This window comes from Delphinapterus leucas, chromosome 1, assembly GCF_059928025.1.
Source record: "Delphinapterus leucas isolate spDelLeu-1000000601 "Yukka" chromosome 1, BTC_Dleu_Yukka2, whole genome shotgun sequence".
In the NCBI taxonomy this organism is placed as follows: Eukaryota; Metazoa; Chordata; class Mammalia; order Artiodactyla; family Monodontidae; genus Delphinapterus; species Delphinapterus leucas.
Genome location: NC_143129.1, coordinates 102,645,880 through 102,666,921, shown reverse-complemented (window position 1 = coordinate 102,666,921; position 21,042 = coordinate 102,645,880). Strand labels below are relative to the sequence as shown.

Sequence of the window (21,042 nt, the reverse complement as noted above, 5' to 3'; positions counted from 1 at the left end):
AGACATGTTGGAAGTCTCAACATCCCCAGAGACTCTCCTCCCCATCACCATCCCACACCTCCTTACCTTGTTGAGTGAGGGCATGTCAGTGAGGCATGCTTGGGCTCCCTCAATTTACTGCTCAGAAAACAGCTATCTCATGAGTTAGGCTGTCCAAGATTCCTCCCAGTCTTCCTGAAATGCAATATCATCCAATTATGTTTAGAGAAATTGCTCTGATTTCTGAAGTATGGATAGTTCCTCACTGTGGATTCTATTCCTAATGCACATGTCCCCTATTTATGCATTCTAGCTTAGAGATCATTGTATTGACACAAAAATTAAGGCTCTAAGAGTGACTTGTCCAAACAACTAGTTAGTGACTCAGCAAAGTTTTTAATCATCCTATCCGATGTGCACTCTAGTGTCCTTCCTTTTGTGCCACCTTGACTCCTAACAGTCCAGAATTAACACAAGAATGTTGTTTGACATCTTGATTTTAATGTTACTATTAAGATATAACATGAAGGAATCAGAAAGCACCTTAAATTTTCATTACTTTTAAAATTGTTATTTTAAAATATAAAAAAAAAGTCAATAAGCCTTGGGAAGGAGAGAAAGAAAAGTCAAGATGGGACCTAGAGAATATGTTAAATGAATATGATATGATTTATCAGTTCAAAGGCTAAATATTGGATCTGTTCTGAACTTAGTATATATTTCATATATTTGTACTTCAAAAATACCATTATTATCAAATTTAAGCCTCACTGTTTTCTTTTTAAAAGAAGAGTTATATTTCATTTATTTATTTTTAAATATCAATTACTCTATGTATTTATTTATTTTCAGACCTAAACAGGTATACTTTGCTATCCATTTTTCCTTCCAGTTTCAATTAGATATAATTAACATAAAGCACTGTATAAGTTTAAAAGTTGTACATCATAATGATTTGACTTGCATGCATCATGAAATGATTACCACAGTAAGCTTAGTGAACATACATCATTCTATATAGATGCAAAAGAAAAAAAAATTTTTTCCCTATGATGAGATCTCTTAGGATTTACTCTCTTAACAACTTTCATCCTTCCCCCAACACCCTCCCCTGCCCCCCACTGCCTCTGGTAACCACAAATCCAGTCTCTTTTCCTGAGTTTGCTTGCTTGTTTTTTTGTTTGTTTTCAAAGTATAATTGACTTACAACGCTATATTAGTTCCTGGTGCACAACATAGTGATTCTGAATTTTTTTTAAAAAGTAAATTTTACTATGTTTGAATCTCTAACTAAATTCTTTCCAGTAAAACATTTTTAAAAAAAAGTGAAAACTTATTAGTATTTTTCTATAATCAAAGAAGCAATCATTTGCCTTGACAGGACATGTTACCTATGTTCATGGAATAAACTTTCCAAAGTGCTGATTAATTTAGTCTTAAAGTTTTGCTGATTATCCACTATGCTACATTCATGATATACAAGCCCTTTATCACTGTGTAAGCAGTAAAATGACTCCCACAGTCACTGTAAATTGAGAAGAGGGCTTTTTTTAAACCTTAGGCAATTAAAATAGATTGGCCTTTGTAGTTATACCATTGACCTTTCATCAGAATTTATTTGATCATCAGTGAAACACTTGGGTCAAGTGTTCTGCTAAATTAGGTTATGTTGGTCATCAAATTGAGAGTCTATAAAGCAGGTATCACTCATAGATTATACTTCATCTAATTTTATTTTTACACAGTGTACTGTGATGCTTTTCATAACATAAAGCCTACTTTGAAAAGTTAGTCAAAGTACCTCTATTTTCCAATTCTGGCTTTATATTACGGTTTGTACATCTACCCTCAGACAGCCTATCAACTTAACTTTTGAGAATTAAATAATGCATGAGCCTATACAGCTTTGGAATAAGAAAATAATCAATAGTGACATGGTTAAAAAAAAAAAAAGTACATTCCTCTCTTAATACCAAAATCTAAATATTTCAATTCAACAATACTAAGTCAAATGAAAATGCACAATTGCTCACTTTTGCACTATTTGCAGAACTTGGATACTTTCATATTTATACTTCACAATAAATTAACACTATGAAAGTTACTGAGTCTGATGCAATCTCTCTTCGGGAAAGGAGAGGGAATAAAGGGCAAGGGGAACACCGTTGTTCTTTGATACCCTCCAAGATGTTTTATTAAGTGTTTACTATACAACAATCTCCAGTTCCAGGTAACTGGGGATAAGGGGAAAAGATATTTTCTCCCCTCAAGAACTCACTCTCTGGGTGAGACAGACCTAAGACTGTTATTGTCAGGATATTTTATGCATTCTTCCATTTTGAAAGCTTTGTTTTGAGAAGTTTGTTTGTTTTCCACCATTTGAGCTGGGCTGTGACTTTCCACCATGAAATCAGCTGTCCAATCGACTCTAATTCATAACTGAGAAAAAATTTAAACTTAACCAAAATTAATAATAATAATTAATTAATAATAAGAATACTACTTTTGAAAAGACAGTAAATGCAGCATTGTTAGCACCATGCTAGCCATGGACTTATTATAGTGTCATGAGAAACAGCAAATTCAAGCCCCGTGGCCTTTCCTATGACATTTCAAAAGGGAAAAGGAAATGCATATTCTTAAAAAGAAATAAAGGATCACCTCAACTGGTGCAGGAAAAAAGCATTTGACAAAAGTCAACATCCTTTTATTTAAAAATTCAACAAACTAGGAATAGAAGAAAACTGCCTCAACAAATAAAAGCCATGTATGAAAAAACCACAGCAAAATCATACTCAGTGGTGAAAGACTGAAAGCTTTTCCTCTAAAATCAAAAGCAAGGCAAAGATGCCCACTTTCATCACTTTTATTCAACATAGTACTAGTCCTAGCCAAAGCAATTAGGTAGGTTAAACAAATAAATAAGTAAACGGTATCCAAATAGAAAAGGAAGAAGTAAAATTATCTCTGTTCACAGATGTTATGATCTTAGAGTCGAAAACCCTAAAGATTCCATGTACACACACAAAAAAGCGATTACAACTAATAAACAAATTCAGCAAAGTAGCAGGATAAAAGTCAACACAAAAAAATAAGTTGCATTTCTATACACTAACAATGAACACCTGAAAAGAAAATTACAAAAACAACTCCATTTGCAATACTATCAAAAAGAATAAATAATTAGGAATTAACTTAACCAAGGAGATAACAGAATTGTGCAATGAAAACTACAAAATATTGCTAAAAGAAATTAAAGACATAAATAAACAGAAAAATAACCTATGTTCATGGATTGGAAAGCTTACTGTTGTTAAATGTCAGTATCGCCCAAAGTGATACACAGATATAACGCAATCTTTATCAAAACCCAATGACTTTTTTTTTTGCATAAATACAAAAATCTATCATAAAATTCATATGGAATGTCAAGGAACCCCAAATAGCCAAAATAACTTGAAAAAGAACAAAATTGGAGGACTCACACTTCCTGACTTCAAAACCTACTACAAAGCTACAGTAATCAAAATAGTATGGTAATGGAATAAAGATCCATGGAATAGAATAGGGAGCCCAGAAATAGATCTTCATATATATGGTCAAATGTTTTTTGAGAAGGGTGATAAGACCATTCAGTGGGGAAAGGACAGTCTTTCCAACAAATGATGCTGGGAAAACTATATATCCATATCCAAAAGAATGAAGTTAGACTCTTAACTAATACTACATACAAACATTAATTCAAATTGGATCAAAGACTTAAATGTAAAATTATATAACTATAATGTACATATAAATATATATATATAAACTACAACTATAGTTTATATAACTATAAACTATAGAACTACAAAACTCTTAGAAGAAAACATGGGCATAAAGTTCATGATATTGGATTTGGCAGGGATTTCTTGGATATGACACAAAAGGAACAGACAATAAAAGCAAAAAATAGACAAATTGGACCTCATGAAAATTAAAACTCCTGTGCATCAAAGGACACAATCAGGGCTTCCCAGGTGGCGCAGTGGTTGAGAGTCTGCCTGCCGATGCAGGGGACATGGGTTCGTGCCCCAGTCCGGGAAGATCCCACATGCTGCGGAGAGGCTAGGCCCGTGAGCCATGGCCGCTGAGCCTGCACGTCCGGAGCCTGTGCTCCGCAACGGGAGAGGCCACAATAGTGAGAGGCCCATGTACTGCAAAAAAAAAAAAAAAAAAAGGACACAATCAACAGAGTAAAAAGGCAACCCATGCAATGGGAGAAAATATTTGCATATCTATATCTGATAAGGGATTACAATCCAGAATGTATAGAGACCCCAACAACAAAAAACCAAACAACTCCATTCAAAAATTGTCAAAGGACTTGAATAGACAGTTCTTCAGAGAAGATATACAAGTGGTCAATAAGCACATGCAAATATGCTCAACATCACTATTCATTAGGGAAGTGCAAATCAAAATCACAATGATGTACTACCTCACACCCAACAGGATCACTGCTATCAAAAAAAAAAAACCCCAAGACAAACCAAAAAAAAAAAAGACAGAAAATAACAAGTGTTGGTATGGATGCAAACAAACTGGGAACACATGCATTGTTCATGGGAATGCAAAATGGTAAAGCTGCTGGGGAAAACAGTATGATGGTTCCTCAAAAAATAAAAAATAGACTTACCATATGATCCAGCAATTCCACCTCTTAGTACATACCCAAAAGACTTGAAAGCAGGACCTTGAAGAGATATTGGTACGCCCATGTTCCCAGCAAAGGTGTAATCACTCCAACAAAGACTTATGGATGGATGCTTTGGGCCTTGGACCAGGCTGAGAATATCTCATATATTCAAAGGAGTCTGTAGTGAAAGTAAGATTTCAAGGAAGGCTGAGATAGCAGGAAGGGCCTCTAGGCTCTGACCAAGCCAAGAATGACCAAGAAATTATCAGCTACATACATCAGTAGTTTTTGCCAACAGGATAACCAAGAATAAGATGAGACAGACATACTTCAGGTGATGCCAGTCCCTGCACAATGACCAGTTCAGGGTCATAGAGTTCAACTCCCCCAATGCAACAAGTTCATGTGAGACCCTGCTCTGTGTGCCAGACACCATCTTAGAAGTAAGCAGAGGAAGAGGGGTTGAAACCATAAAACAATGATTTCAAAGAGACAGAGTTAAAGAGTTACTTAAATAACTGGATCAGAATTAGTTTTAAAACAGACTAAATTTTTTTTTTTGTTTGCCATGCCTACCTAGCAGTTGGGGAATGGTAAAGAGATCGGAGCAGTTTGTAAGAATAAAGTATATATGGAAACAACCTAAGTGTCCATCAATGGATGAAGGGATAAAGAAGATATGGTATATATACACAATGGAATATTCTTCAGCCATGAGAAAAAAGGAAATCCTGCCATTTGCAACAATGTCCATGGACTTTGAGGGCATTATGCTGAGAGAAAGACAACTACTGTATGATATCACTTATATGTAGAATCTAAAAAAGCTGAACTTGTAAAAACAGAGTAGAATGGTGGTTACCAAGGCCTGGGGGAAGGGGGAATTGGAGAAATACTGTTTAAGGGTACAAACTTGCAACCAGTAGATAAATCCTGGAGATCTAATGCACAGCACAGGGGTTATAGACAACAATACTGTGTTATAAACTTCAAAGTTGCTGAGAGACTAGATCTTAAATTGTTCCCATCACAAAAAAGAAATGAATAAAATATGGACTGTAGTTAAGAATAATGTATCAATATTGGTTCACTAATTGTAACAAATGCATCTTACTATGTTAACAATAGGGGAACATATTGAAACATAGAAACTGGGTGTGAAGTAGTCAGGAACTCTGTACTTTCTTTGCAACTATTTTCTTAACTCTAAACTATTCTAAAATATAAAATGTATTAAAAAATTTTTTAAAGAATAAAGTATGGTTCTCTTATTGTATCTAAAAAGTGTAAATAACTTTACAACTTGCCATCCAGAGACAGAAAACACAGCCCCTGTCTAAGGGACCCCAGTGGGAAAGGGAGCAGTTATCATACAACATAACACAACATATACAACAAAGGATCATAGATAGGGAGCATCTACTCCAGACCCATGGGAGGGAGGGGAAGGCAGGGTAACTGAAGGAACTGTCCTGAGATGACTCTGTCTTAAATTAGCTAGAAAATCCATAGAAGCAAGAAAACAAACTCACTGTTGACACTGCCATAGATAAAGTAAGCAACATCCAACTTTAATTTCTAAAAACTTTATTGATTACCAGGCCATGGGGATAATGTTAGTGCCCTCAGATTTAGAGTTTACTGAACAGAATCACTGAGAATGCAATTGAAATCACATTCTTCCACTATCTGACCTTAAGCAAGTTACTTAAACTTGGGGACTCAGTTTCCTTGTCTTTAAGTTGGGGGTAATGACAGTGTTGTTTTGGGAATTAAATCAGTACATGTAATGGGCTTAGAACAGTGCCTGGTACCTCCTAGATGCTCACTAAATATTACTTGTTATTAGCTATTTATAGGGCATATATTCATTTTCAAAACATCTTATATATTTTATTTTTGCATATCCTTGGAAGAAAGATTACAGTTTAGGAATTGGGCACAAAAGAGGTTAAATGACTTGCATAATGCCTGAAGAAGAATGGCTTTCCCTAATTCTGTTTTCTTTAAAGAAAGGGCTTCCCTAAACAAACTCCTCGCTTCTCTTTGCTCTTTAACTTACTCCATTCCTGGGGAGGCAGAGTGACTTACCCAGTTGATGAATTTGGGAAGAATAACTGGGTGAGCTTGGCTCACCTCTGCCCTTCTTCCCTTTGGGAATAAACATGCAGTGAGCATGATTACCCCAGTCCTTTGTGACGTGAAGGGAAAGTTGGCCAGTTCTGAAGTTTAGTTTTAGCAAGCTCATTTGGCTGACAGATATAAAGCCGTAGTCTCCCGTTTGTTTTGTTTGTTTGTTTAGCAAGTGAATCATTGATTGATTCACCCCTAGGCTTTCTGACAGAAAACTGTGAGATGTTTGTGAAACATCTCTCAGTGCAGTCAGGCATGTTACATAATAAGTTTTTTTTTTCCCCCTTGGAGACATTCCTCCTGAGCCTTCCATCCCCGTGCTCCAAACTGTATTGCTTTCTAATAAAGTAAAAAATAAAGTACCATGCAAACTGTGTCAGAGACTACTGGTTATCTGCCAAAATCCATTCTTTCTTTCTGTAATAACAGAACCCAGGTTTTGGGTAGTCTCACTGCTGACTAGATAAAGGTTGCATTTGCATGTACCTTGTGACTAAATATTGGCTAGTGAGATGCAAGTGGAAATGTGTAGTATTTCCAGGAATTCTTAAAGGTAGGAAAATCACCCTTCTTCTCCTCTTCCTCCATTCTGTTCCCTGAATGTGGATATGATAGCTGGAGCTCTGGCAGCCTTATTGTACTATGATGAGTTCCACATAATAAGAGGAAGGAAGCTGTGAACTAGAGAGAGTCTGGCTTCCTGATGATGTTATAGAGCTGCCATGCCAGCTCTGAATTGCTCACCTCACCTATGGACTTTTATGTGAGAAAAAAATAAACTCATCTCTAGTTTAAGCCACTGTTGTTTTGTTTTTTTCTGTCATATGCAGCTGTAGTCACCCTGACAAACATAGAAAATTAACTTCAAGGTCCTCTTCCTTGTCCTTTCTCCTCAACCAGACTGCCTACTCTAAACCCTCCTATATGGAAACTCTGCAGCCACTATTTTAACAGAAAGTTAAATTTACTTGCAAGGGAAAATGATTTAGCATTAAATTGGAGACCAAAGAACTTTTTAAAGATCTAAGAATAAAGAAAAGATCACCACTAAAAATGCCCTCTTGAAGTTCCTCCTATCATGCTTTCCAAGCATTCCATGCACTGCTTTGGGCTAATTTGTTATATCAATGCTTAGGAATTCTTTAATGACTTTTCCTATGTTAGCTCTAAGAGCCCAAGATATTTTGTTTCAATAGAAATACAACTATATTTCCCTCTATATATGTACATCTCAATAAATTTTCAAACAAATATTTACTATATACCAACTAACACTTACTTCATTCTTAGCCTCCACCCTTCCTCAGTTTTGTACAATTTAGGCTGAAAACTTGGGCTCTGACTTTGTTCTTTGAATTCACCTTTATACTTCATGGAGTAAGAGACCTTTCAGTGATGTCTTTTGTCTCTGCCATGCCCTAGAATCCTCTTCATCTACTTTGTCTGACGGCCATCTTTGACCCAGCAAAGGCAACTAGTCATCACCCCTTCTTTCTTTCTTTTTAATATTTATTTATTTATTTTATTTAAGCTGTGCCGGGTCTTTGTTGCGGCATGAGGGACCTTTAGTTGCGGCATGCGGACTCTTAGTTGTGGCATGCATGTGGGATCTAGCTCCCCCACCAGGGATCAAACTCAGTCCCCCTGCATTGAGAGCACGGAGTCTCATCCACTGGACCACCAGGGAAGTCCCCATCACCCCTTCTTTTTTAAGGCTATCCTTATTAAAAGCCTAATTTTTGCTAAATGCTAAATGACACTATTTTATTTTATTTATTTATTTCTGGCTGCGTTGGGTCTTCATTGCTGCGTGTGGGCTTTCTCTAGTTGCGCCGAGCTGGGACTACTCTTCCTTGTGGTGAGCGGGCTTCTCACTGTGGTGGCTTCACTTGTTGTGGAGTATGGGCTCTAGGCACGTGGGCTCAGTAGTTGTGGCTCGCAGGCTCTAGAGCACAGGCTCAGTAATTTTGGCGTACGGGCTTAGTTGCTCCATGGCATGTGGGCTCTTCCTGAACCAAAGCTCGAGCTCGAATTCGTGTCCCCTGCATTAGCAGGCAGCTTCTTAACCACTGCGCCACCAGGGAAGTCCCCAAATGACACTTAAAATGCTTTCATTATTTCATCTCCTCTTCACAGTGACCCCACAAGTGAGGTGTTGTTCTCTCCATTTTATGGATGAATCAACTGTAATTCAGAGAGACTGAAACTAATCTGAGGTTTGTTTATCTCCAAAGGAGATGTTGTACTCTTTCCTTTTTGAAAAATCACTGTTTTTCCACACCTCTCTGACTTCAATTCTATTTCCTTTCCTATCTTCCCTTCTTCTCCTCACTGGCTATATCTGGATATTTCAAAACATGCAGAATAAATTATTCACCTTAGAAGGGATTTTGGAAACACAGTTCCAAATTTTATAAGATAAAACTATTAATAATATCAGTATACTATTGCTACAAAACAAAATACACAGAAAATACTGTTGAATATAAAAACCAAATAAGGCAGCCCCTCTACTTCAGACCCAGAAGATCACAGAATTGGGACCTAACCATAAATAATATCCCCAAATACTCCTTTCCTTTCAGAAAACATACACATACATACACAAACCTGAAGAAAGCCCCTTCTGACCACAGCCCTTCTCCCACTCGCCAGCTGCATTAATATCAATGTTTTAGAAAACACTAGAGTCTCTGCCAAATAGCTGAGATCATCCATCAGTTGTTCCTCAAGGAGAGTCTTCTCCTAACAACTCCAGCATGAGATTATTGTGTATATATAGCTCGCTGTCATGCACAGGACAGGCACATGACAAATGTTCACCAAAATGAAGGCGGCACATGGCACCACTATTGCCCTAGACTGCAAATTCACTGGCATTCCAAGAACTTCGCAAATAGCATGCCTTCTTTTTAAGAAGGATAATATGTTGCTTATAAATTTAATCTTAGAGACACATCACATTAAATCATAATGTTTTCATTACTTAACATTCTTCACTTTCTTTCACAACATGAAATCTCCCAAATTAAGGCCATTTGGATTAACAAATCTTCTTTTTAAATTTAAGCGTTTGTTTAAGAAGAATTCACAACTAAAGCAATTCACTTCATCAATCTGTTTTACTTCTTATACCTGGCTGAAACGCTGGGCACTGAAGTGAGTGTTTTGCTGGAGGAAGGACAGCAGGCAAGGCTAATTTTGGAGCCCTGGTGAAGAGTGATCACCAGGTGGGCTGTGCGATGACACAGTAATAGGAAAACCTGAAATCCAAAGGGGGTATGGAAAGGAGAGACTGAAGACAAACATAAATGTGGACTATGTTTCACAACAGGGTCAGAGCTGATATGTGTACTTACACAGTATTTAGTATGTATTAGGCACAGTTCTTAGGTCCTTGTTTAATTAATAGTAGGTACTATTTTTATCCCTACTTCACAGTTGGAAAAACCAAAGCACAAAGAAGTTGAGTATCTTCCAAAGCTTCACAGCTAGTTAGAGGCAGAGCTGGGATTCAAACCCAGGCACCATTTCATAATCATGAATTATTATGACTTCACACAGTGGCTCTCAAACTTGTTTTTAACCCTGACCCCCCAGGAGGAATACATGACCCAGCATATCAAAACATAAGTAATAGAAACAGAAGTTTTGTGAAACAATACTTTTATTAGATGCAGTGCATTCAGAGCTTTCTTATTTCTTTTTTAAAATTGCTGGTTGCAACAAATAAATCAATTTTACAACCCTTAATGGGTTACGACTCACAATTTGAAAAACACTCCTTTGGAGACCAGGGCTACAAATGGTAACTCAGTATCTCCACTTGGATGTTTGATGGTCATCTCAAGGAAGTGGACAGTCATCTTCACTTGCTTATTGACAGTCTACAACAACACTCCTGAATTTCACCCTCCAATCCTGCCCCTCCCCTTTGCTTCCTCTCTCACTAAATGACAGCTTCTTCTGCACTGTCCACATGCCACATGAAGCTATCAAGCACTTGAAATGTCGCTATCAGAATTGAGACATGCTGGAAGCGTAAAATATACACTACATTTAGAAGACGGTACAAAAAAGGAATCTAAAATACCTCATTAATAACCTTTTATACTGATTGCATGCTGAAATCATGTTTAAGATACAGTTAAATACAATATATTATTAAAATTAATTTCACCTGTTTCTTTTTACTTTTTTTTTTGATGTGGCTACTAGAAGAATTTTAATTACCTATGTGGCATATTATATTTCTGTTGGACAGAAATAATGTCCTGGTTGCTCAGGCTAAAAAACTTTAAATCATCCTTGACTCCTTTCTCTCCACCAGTAGGTGGTGTAGGCTTCACCATTAAAATAGATTCGTAGTTCAACAACTTCTCTCCACCTTCACTGCTACACACACACACACACACACACACACACCACTATGTCTTGCCTAGATAATTGAAATAGCTTCCTAACAGGTCTCCTTGCTTCCTTCCTAACCACACCCTAAGGTTCATTTAGCTATTCCCTATAAAGCTGCCGAGTTACCCTTTTAAAAGTCAGTCAGATTACGTCACTGCTCTGTTCAAAATCCTCCAATGGCTCTTTTCCCCAGAGCAAAAGCGCAGGTCCTTGCAATGGCCTACAAAGCCTTTTAGGCCACTCACCCCTCCCCATCTATCTGTCCTAACTTTTTACCTCTACTCCACTCAGCTACAGTGACCTCTTTGAATTCACCAAGTATGCTCCTACCTCCCAGCCCTTGCACTTCCTGTACCTATGTGTATAACCCTCTGCCCTGGATATCCTCTACCTTCTTTCTCTGTTTTGGATCAAATGTCAATTTACCAGCAAGTCCTTTACTCATTATTGTACTTAAAACTGCAAACCACCCTCTCCTGATTCTTCCATACTTTCCCCTTCTTAGCTTTATGCCTTATGACCTTTAATTATTGTATGTAATTTACTTAATTTATCTGTCTGCTACCAATCACATGTAGGAGTTCCATGAGGGCAGTGACTTTGTTTCATTGCCGCATTCCCAGCACCTATGTGCCTGGCAAATTGTAGATGTTCAATAAATGTCAGTTGAGTGAACAAATGAGCTGTGGGTTTCCAAACTCAGTTTTGCACCACTTGCAACTAGCCATTCTCAGAAAACTACTGAAACAAGCAAACATTTCAGTATCTTTAGTTTTTAACCCATTATTCTTCTTGGACCTACAGTAATTCCACAGTAAAGAAAGCAAGATTCTTCTCCACACTCCAGACCTTTTGTCCATTTTCTCATGATCCCTAGGTGCCCTCCAAAGGCCCTGAAAAATGGGCTTTCCTTTTCCCTCAGGCATAAAATCTCCTCAGGCATCTGCACCATGTCTTGAATGTCTGGCCTAAAATATGTGCAGCTATAGCCAATATAGATTCTTAGTCTCAGACGATCTTCAAGTCTACGCGGTGTACATTAGGTGCAACCAGACGTTGTAAACACACGTGTATTTGCCCCTTGGTCGTTCACAGACTGGCCACACTTCACCCACCTAGTCCTTACATGTCTGTATTCAGGAAGACGGGCCCGCTCTGTGATAGGACTAGAAATGTGGACACGCGAAGGATGGAATGTCTGAGACTGTAGCCAGGCCCCTCATTTTAGACACGGGGAAATCAAGGCTCAGGGAATTTAGGCCAAGAAAACTTAGGCCACGTAACAAAGTCAAAACGAAGACACAAAACATAATGTGGTAGAAATGGCACAGGAAGCCAGGTGGATTGCCTCCCGCCATTCAGCGGGTCCACAAAACGACGCTGTGGTGCAGCTCAAACTAGCTCGCGGCCCCCTACCGCGGCATTTTAACGTTCAACCATGCGCTCGCAGACTGTGAAAGGTGAGGCACGCACGCCCCAGCCGTCTCACCTTCCTCCGGGCGAGAAAAAAGGAAGCCCGCCGGCTGGTCCTCAGCCACCTCCTACACCCGGGCAGCCCGCGACCGGACTCTCGCGAGACTACCGGTTGGGGCGCGCAGGTGCGGAGATTCCCGGAAGTGGGCGAAGGGACTTGTCAGCTCCCACCCCGGCTGTGTGCTCTCGAGGCCCCGTGGGGTTCGAGGGTCTCCTCGGGGACCGGCGCGAGGCGGAGTCACGGAGAAGCTTTCTGTCACTCACACAGCGGCCTCGGCCCTGCCTCGGCTGCCGCCGCCCCTCCCTTTGCCCTTCACGGCGCCCGGCCCTCCTCGTCGGCGGCTTCTTTCTGCGCCTGGGCAGCCTGCCTTTTCCCTTTAACTTTCCTTTGCGTCTCCTCCCCCGACTGTTTTAACAGCAGAGTCGCGGGCCCTGCAGTGTCCCAGAAGCGGCACGTATAACTTGCTCGGTGTAAGTGCTAGGAATGCCGCTGGCGTCCTGGGGAAATGCGCTCCTTCTATCTATAGCTCTGTATGTACGTTCTGTGTCCACGGCAGCTATTCTAGGGACAACAACTGCTTCCCTCTGTTCTCATCTCCCCATTGGTGGCTTCCGACCCGAATTTGGGAATGGGGAGATCTCCCACCTGTTATCTTTGAGCAGGCTAATCTCTTGTAAGCAGAAGTGCCATATGAAAGTCTTCGAAGCCGGTTGGCTTGGGACTGGGAATTTTACCCCATTCCCCCCCACCCAGCTCCAGGCTTTCCAAAACGTATTGATTATGTAAAAATACTTCATTTTTTTAAACTGTAATTTTTGCTTCGGTCTTGTGCTCGAAGGGAGGAAACAACTATCAATTTGCTTTTTCTGATCTTATGTATAAGATTCATTCTTTCTCGTTGCTCTGCTAGGGTTAAAACACATTTTGAACATGTAAGTGTGGCTGTCAGCCTTAGAGAATCTAAGGTACAGTTATTTTCTTTATCTTGATTCCTTTTTTGTTTCGTAGGGGTACCTCATTCGATTTCGGAGTTCTTTTCATTCTTCTGAAAGATTTCAAATCCTCTAGAAGCCAAAATGGGACACAGTAAACAGATTAGGATTTTACTTCTGAACGAAATGGAAAAGCTGGAAAAGACCCTCTTCAGACTTGAACAAGGTCAGTAGTAAGTCATTTGATTAGCTCTGTGTCTTTTACATTTTTAATTCATAGTCATGTTAAAATTTCTTTTAACTTTTAGACATCATTTCCAAGGACCTTTCTAAACCTGATTTGTGCGAAGACGTTGCTCTGTTCTAAACAATATCACTAATGAAAGTGGATTTTAGTTGAAAATGTTTTATTTACATCTGTCATGTTAGAATGAGAATAAAATTGTTCACTTTACTTTGCATTCTAACTTCCACTTAAGACAGAAGTTGCATTTATAATCGGAAGATTGACCGTATTATTTCCATTAGCATTTACTATTAAAACTTGGGAAATTGCTTCATAAGTAATTTTCCTTTGGGTATATCTGTAGTTTTGCTTTTTTATAGCTCTCGCTCTTTTCCTTTACCAGACATTTGAATTAGTAAAATAGATCACAGCAAAAAGTAAACTATTATTTATGTTTGTCAAAAGCCTCTCAACTATGGAGAAGGTTAAAAAGCTGAAAATATTTTTTTGCTGAAAAAGTGAAATAACTGATCAGGTTGTGTTGAAATATATTTGAGCTGTGATTTAAAAGATCAAATTATATTTCTATAAGACTTATCAAATAGATGCTTTATTTTCTTAGACTTTATATTTTTCAGCATTGAAAAAAAAGCATTTCACACTTATTTATGTTAATATAACTTGTGAAGTAGTCAATAGAAGTTTAATGTATGAAAAATAAAATACAGTCCCCTTTATTATTGTACCAAATGAATGTTGATAGTAGTAAACATTTGAAGAAATTTTTTTTCCCTGAATTTCTCAAGAGCTGAATTTTTAAAAGAAATTTCGTCCATCAAATGTGTTTCCTCCATGCCAAATCTTTATCTTCTTCCAACTTCAGCATTTAAGATCACTGAGTACTTAGGCTTTCCTGACTCTGCAGTTTTCTGGTTTTAATTTTTTTTCCTACACTCTTACGTATTCCTGTCAACTTGGTGGTGTCTTTTGCTGAGCTCTCTTCTTCCACATTTTAATTGTGTATATCTGCAAGGAATCCTTTCTTTTTCTGTTCTCGTGCCCTCAAAGAAGTATACATTCTCATGGCCTCAGCTGTTGCCTCCATACTGATGACTCCTTTTGGAAGAAAGGCCTTGAGCTTTGCTTGCTTCTTGGAAGCAAGCGAGTGTAATGGCAAGAGTAGGGAACTAGAATTTTCCTGGCTCTGCTGCTAACAAATTGTTTGACTTTGGGCAAGTCACATTAATTCTAAACATTAATTTATTTGTGATATGAAGGTATTAATTTCTGCTTTTCTACTTTCCTGAGTTTTGAGGCTCAAAATGAATAATAAATGGCTTTAAAGCCCTAAATAGATATAAGGCATTGCTAGATCGCTATACCTGTCTATTCTCACCATCGATTCTTGGCTTCATCCTAGTATCATGCTATGGAAGAACCTTAGGATAGCTCCAGTCAGATTTGCTTAAATTTAACATGTCCAAAACCATCTCCTCAAAATTCTCAAATGTTCTTTACTTCTCAGCTTCCCTGTTTACTTTTCCATTTTCATAGTTTCCAAGGCTAGAAACTTTGTACTATTCTTTGATGATTTTTTCTCTTTAACTGAAGTCTCTTTTTAAGCCCTATAATTTCTTTCCAGATGTCTCCTCTTGCCTGCCTGTCTCTTCCATATGCCTGAATATGGATGCTGAAATAATCTTCTTATGCCATCTCTTCTCTTTTTATTAATTGGTGTTTATAAGGTCAAATTTAAACACCTCTGCCTGGCTTCCAGGACATTCTATAATGTCTACCTTAGCCAAGATTTTATCTCATTGTTCCTCATTATTGGTGTCCTATATCTTTCCAGTTCCCTTGTTAATTCCCTCCCCAGTGGCTTTTCTCATGCCTGTTCTTACACCTCCACTCCTGTCAGATTCCTGTATATCTATTAAATCCCTTTGCTATCATTTTATGTGTTGCCTCCCTCTCAACCTTCAGCTAAAATTCCACCTACTCCATGAAGCTTTTCCTTAATTTGTTATTATCTCCTTTCCTTGATTTCTGATTACTCAATGGGCATAGAACAGTTAAGTGCTTAAGGATGTAGCAGTGTCTAAAAGCTTATAGTGTCCAACTGGAGTTTATCTGTGAAGATAGAAATTATTACAAACCTAGTGCAGTGTGCAACAGCTAATAAATCCTTGCTGGTTGATTACTAAAGTGCCATTTAAAGCTAGCCAGGCTATTTGAAGAGGGAACTCTGAAGGGTTTATAAAATAAGAATATGGTGACTCTGTAACTCTGGTTAAAGCCAGTAAATTCATCCAAATGATATAAATGGGAACATGTCGAATTTTTTTCGTGCAGTAATGATGTCATTGTATTATTTTAGAAGATAATTATACTGTGAAAGATGAAGAGAAGGGACATTGGAGACAAGAAATCATGGAGAAGGCTATTTTAAAAACATGTCTGGTTTAACTACATCAGGGTTGAAAAAAAAAGGGACAGAGTATGAGACATTTTAAAATTCATAAGACTTGGTGACCAATTAGGTGTAAAGAAAAGCTCTGGCAATTTTTGGTTCTTTCACCAACCCCTTCTTCATGTTGCCTTCCTTTTCACTTTTCCCTAAGAAATGAATCCTGTGCATTTTCAAGGCTAATATCTCTATAGACTCTTGTAATTTAACAAGTACAAGACCGCGTAATTATCTTTTCTAGCCAAATGATAGCCTGGCCCTGTATTTCCTATCTCTTTTAGTGGCAAATAATGAATAAAATCATTATTCCCTAAACCTGGAATTCTTCCATTTTTTATATAGGTTGGTCAAATTACAATTTCTATTTTTTAAAAGAAAATATTTATAAAGATTCCTTGATTAGGAGTCAAGATTATATAGATTGAGTGGAGGGAATGGGGTAGAAAAACTTAGTTTACAGTAATAGTTTAATCACTCGTCTTGCCAGTTTAATTGCCTGCAAGAGGGAAATGGCTAATCTGAGTAAAGTATTCCTTGTGTATGAGGAATAAGATAAACACACCATGTGCTGCTGTGCTAAGCTAATTTTAGCAAACCGAGCAATTATTTATGGAAGCTGATACACTCTAGGTATTCTGATGTTTCATTTACTGTATATAAAAATTTTAGTTTCAGGGATATGGATTAGAGGTCTACAGAGTGGCTATATATATATACCCTTGGGGGTATGCACTGACCTGTCTATTGGGATATAGAAAGAATAGGATTTATTTCTCTTTCTTTTCTCTCTTTCTTTCTTTCTGTCTACGTATCTACCTATCTATTTTTGATTTTTAAAGTCAACTAAGGGGAATTTCCTGGTGGTCCAGGGGTTAGGGCTCTGTGTTCTCACTGCCAAGGGCCTGGGTTCGATCCCTGGTTGGGGAACTAACAGCCCACAAGCTGCGCAACACTACCAAAAAAAATTCTATTTTAATTAAAGTAATTAAATTTTGCTAATATATGAATTGATATCGATGCTCTCAGTTTGTACGTCAGATGCATTAATAATAAAAAAGATATATTCTGAGGAAAGAGTGGTGGTTATAGGTCTAGAAGAGGTTGACAGTCATACTGCCACTGGTTTGCTTGCATTATGTTGCCATGAATTACACTTTTACCTAAACCAGGTTAAGTAGATATACAAGCTATACTATCTTAAATAGTAGCATCTTTACAATACTTTGTAATGAGAGGTAGTGTAACCGTACATGCCTCTTTTACCTCAGGAGGTTGTCAAACTTAAAGATGAGTTAGAAAGTGTTTGAAATTTGCTGTTTGAGTTTTGTCCTTTTCTGAAATGACACACAGCTTTTTCTATAGTATACTTAGAAAATATTATCAGAAAAAATAAACACAATCCAACTCTGAGGTAAACATGAGTGTGAAAGTAAACTGCTTTTGTTGGGAATTGATGCTGTAGAGCAGAGTTCAACACATTTTTTTCCTGTAAAGGTTCAGATAGCAAGTATTTTCAGCTTTGCAGGTCATATGCTTTCTGTTGCAGCTACTCAGCTCTGCCATTGTACTATGAAAGCAGCCATAGACAATACATAAATAAATGGTGTGACTGTTCCAATAAAATTTTATTTACAGAAAGAGGGTATAGTTTGCCAACCCTTGCTACAGGGAGAGCATTTTGAATATGTATTTTTAGTAACACTTTCATCATATGATCTTACCCATATAAATGAATATCTGCTCACTTTTAAAAGTTGATAACAAAGTTTTCTAATCTGTTTGAAATCTACCAAATAAAGAATTTCAGTTGGTTTTCAGATCATCTCTTTAATATATAAAATGGGACATCTTCTCTTTAGCTTGTAAAAGCAATTGATGTATGTCAAGGAAAATATTTATATTTACTAGCACATTTCAACAAAAATATTTACATAACTGATGAATGGAATTGAAAAGTTAAGGTCACGGACTAGTATACATACCTACCAAGAACTTTATCCATTGGGATTTGGGTATCTTTATGTCATATTTTTTTCAAATCTGAGGTCATTAAATCAAGTATCAAAATAAATAGGACTTGGAATCTTTAAATTACTTTATCAGACAATATTAAACCAAGACTTTTTAAATTAATGAAGTTTATTTAATCACATTACTTTCATGACAGATATTACCAATATTAACTTTTAGTGAGAGCCAAAAGATTTGTTCCATTAATTAGTAAATAAAATTAATTATTTAAAATATTATTTATTTTATTTACATCTTACTCTTATTTTTGTGTTTTATAAATTACATGATCTATTAAATTATCATACACGTATATTATGTAAATAAATATTCAAATTTGGAGACTACTTGTCATTTTTTTTCTGAAGGTAGACCACTGATCCAAATACTGTTTTAGAGGTTTTGGATGAGTTTCAACCTTTGTTCTACAAGTTCTCTGAATCCTTGTGTAATTATAAAAACAATATTTGTATAAGCTGAACAAGGGACAGGTTATTTAGTTGTGCTCAGATGGCTAATCTCTGATATTTGTACTGTTCAAAATGACACCATTACTTCTGTAATAAATTTAAAATCATTCTTGCAAATATAAATATGATTCTCACAGTCACTTAAGTATTAAAACTTCACAATTTAATTCTTTGGGCAATTACTTCTCAATCTATCTCTTCATACTTATAGCTGTAATATAAAAATGTTTCCCAATTTTATACCTTTTTATAAATTATAAAAAGGTATAAAAAGTCTTTTATTTATGCTTTTTGTTTCAAAACAAAATTGGGTTTGTACTAGCTAAACAATTTTGATACCTGCTTACAGTGTCATGGTATGTGAATTCCACCTCCCTGCTTACTGCCACATTTCAGTCATACTTTTTTCCAGAAAGGATTTGAAAGGATCTATATAGATGCATAAAATATAAGAAAACAGTAAAAGTAATCATGTTATTAAATATCCCTTGATAATATGATTTATAGTGGCTTTATACTATTCCTGCTTACAGAATACCATAATTTGTACCATAATTTAATCATTCCCAATCATTAGATATTTAGTTTGTTGTGAGTTTATTTAATTATAATAAACTGTGATGAACATCCTTATATATAATCTATGTTTATATCACCAGTTAATTCCTCAGAAAATAAATGTCTTTATGAAATTATTGAGCCAAAAATCTAAACTTTATTAATATTCTTAGTATGTTTATGCCAAATTGCTTTATAGAAAAATTTGTGCATGTAGCTACTTGGAAAAGAAATTATTAGTTTCACTGTATAGTAAAAGTAAGAAGTAAAATTGAGTCCCTCAATTTTTGCAAAGTTACTTAATAACTACATTTGAATAATTTGTTTCTTGCTTGCTAAATCCATTTACTGTGAATAAATTTATATCCATATTTTGGTCCAATCCAGGAATATGGTTAGCAGAACTTATCACTAAATTATAATTTTTTCCAGGAATGCCTAGAACTTCCATTCTCTCATGTTATATGTATTGCAGTATATAAAACAGCATTCATATTTCTCTAGGCAAATACAGAAGTATTTAATTGGATTAGCATAAATTGGAAGAGTCCAGCATTCTCTTAATGTCTTATACGGATATCTTTTCTTCACAAAGAATATCTTACCCAATGTTTAATATTGTGGTGTAGAATTTACCACCTGTCAAACATCACTGTGAGAGATTTACTTCTATCAAAGAGCAAGTTTAGACATGACTGAAATATATCTATGTGTTCTCTATTTCAGGATTTGCCTTGAACCAAACTGACATTCTTTATATATAAATAAATAGCAGTTCACACTCATATTTCTGCTTCATATCACCACAGCAGGGTTCATTGTAGCTGTCTCCCTTGCTTATTGGTAACATCTTTCTCTGACAGTGAAAAACCTGGCTCTTATCACCTTTGTTTTTGAAAGATATTTTCAACAGGTATAGAATTCTAGGCTGACAGTTTTAATCTTTCAGTACTTTTAAAGATGTTGCTCCACAACCTAAGTGTCCATCAACAGATGAATGGATAAAGAAGATGTGGCACATATATACAATGGAATATTACTCAGCCATAAAAAGAAATGAAATTGAGTTATTTGTAGTGAGGTGGATGGACCTAGAATCTGTCATACAGAGTGAAGTAAGTCAGAAAGAGAAAAACAAATACCGTATGCTAACACATATATATGTAATCTAAAAAAAAAAAAAAGGTCATGAAGAACCTAGGGGCAAGATGGGAATAAAGACGCAGACCTACTAGAGCGTGGACTTGAGGATATGGGGAGGGGGAAGGGTAAGCTGTGACAAAGTGAGAGAGTGGCATGGACATATATACCCTACCAAATGTAAAATAGATAGTGGGAAGCAGCCGCATAGCACTGTGCTTTGTGACCACTTAGAGGGGTGGGATAGGGAGGGTGGGAGGGAGGGAGATGCAAGAGGGAAGAGATATGGGGATATGTGTATATGTATAACTGATCACTTTGTTATAAAGCAGAAAGTAACACACCATTGTAAAGCAATTATACTCCAATAAAGATGTTTTAAAAAAAGATGTTGCTCCACTGTCTTCTTGCTTGCATTGTTTCCCATGAGAAATCTGCTGTCATCCTTATCCTTGTTCCTCTGTACATACTGGTGTCTTTTTTCCCCTGTGGCTGCTTATAAGATATTCTCATTTTCACTGGTTTTGAGCAATTTGATTTTGATGTTCTTTGGTGTAATTTTCTT

General features: G+C 36.8%; 1 protein-coding gene across 2 annotated transcripts in view; it reads left to right on the top strand.

Moving 5' to 3' along the window:
- The first annotated feature begins 12,811 nt into the window (after positions 1 to 12,811).
- The window catches only part of AGL (amylo-alpha-1,6-glucosidase and 4-alpha-glucanotransferase), an 83,262-nt gene continuing 75,031 nt past the window's right edge, over positions 12,812 to 21,042 (top strand). The window contains exons 1-2 of one of the 2 annotated variants that reach the window (XM_022584250.3): positions 12,812 to 13,144; positions 13,683 to 13,832. In XM_022584250.3, coding sequence (XP_022439958.1) covers positions 13,751 to 13,832 — 82 coding nt within the window. In that variant the 5' untranslated portion in view covers positions 12,812 to 13,144; positions 13,683 to 13,750. Of the gene's footprint in view, positions 13,145 to 13,682; positions 13,833 to 21,042 lie in introns of those variants that run through there. The other variant, XM_089922361.1, reaches the window with a different exon arrangement.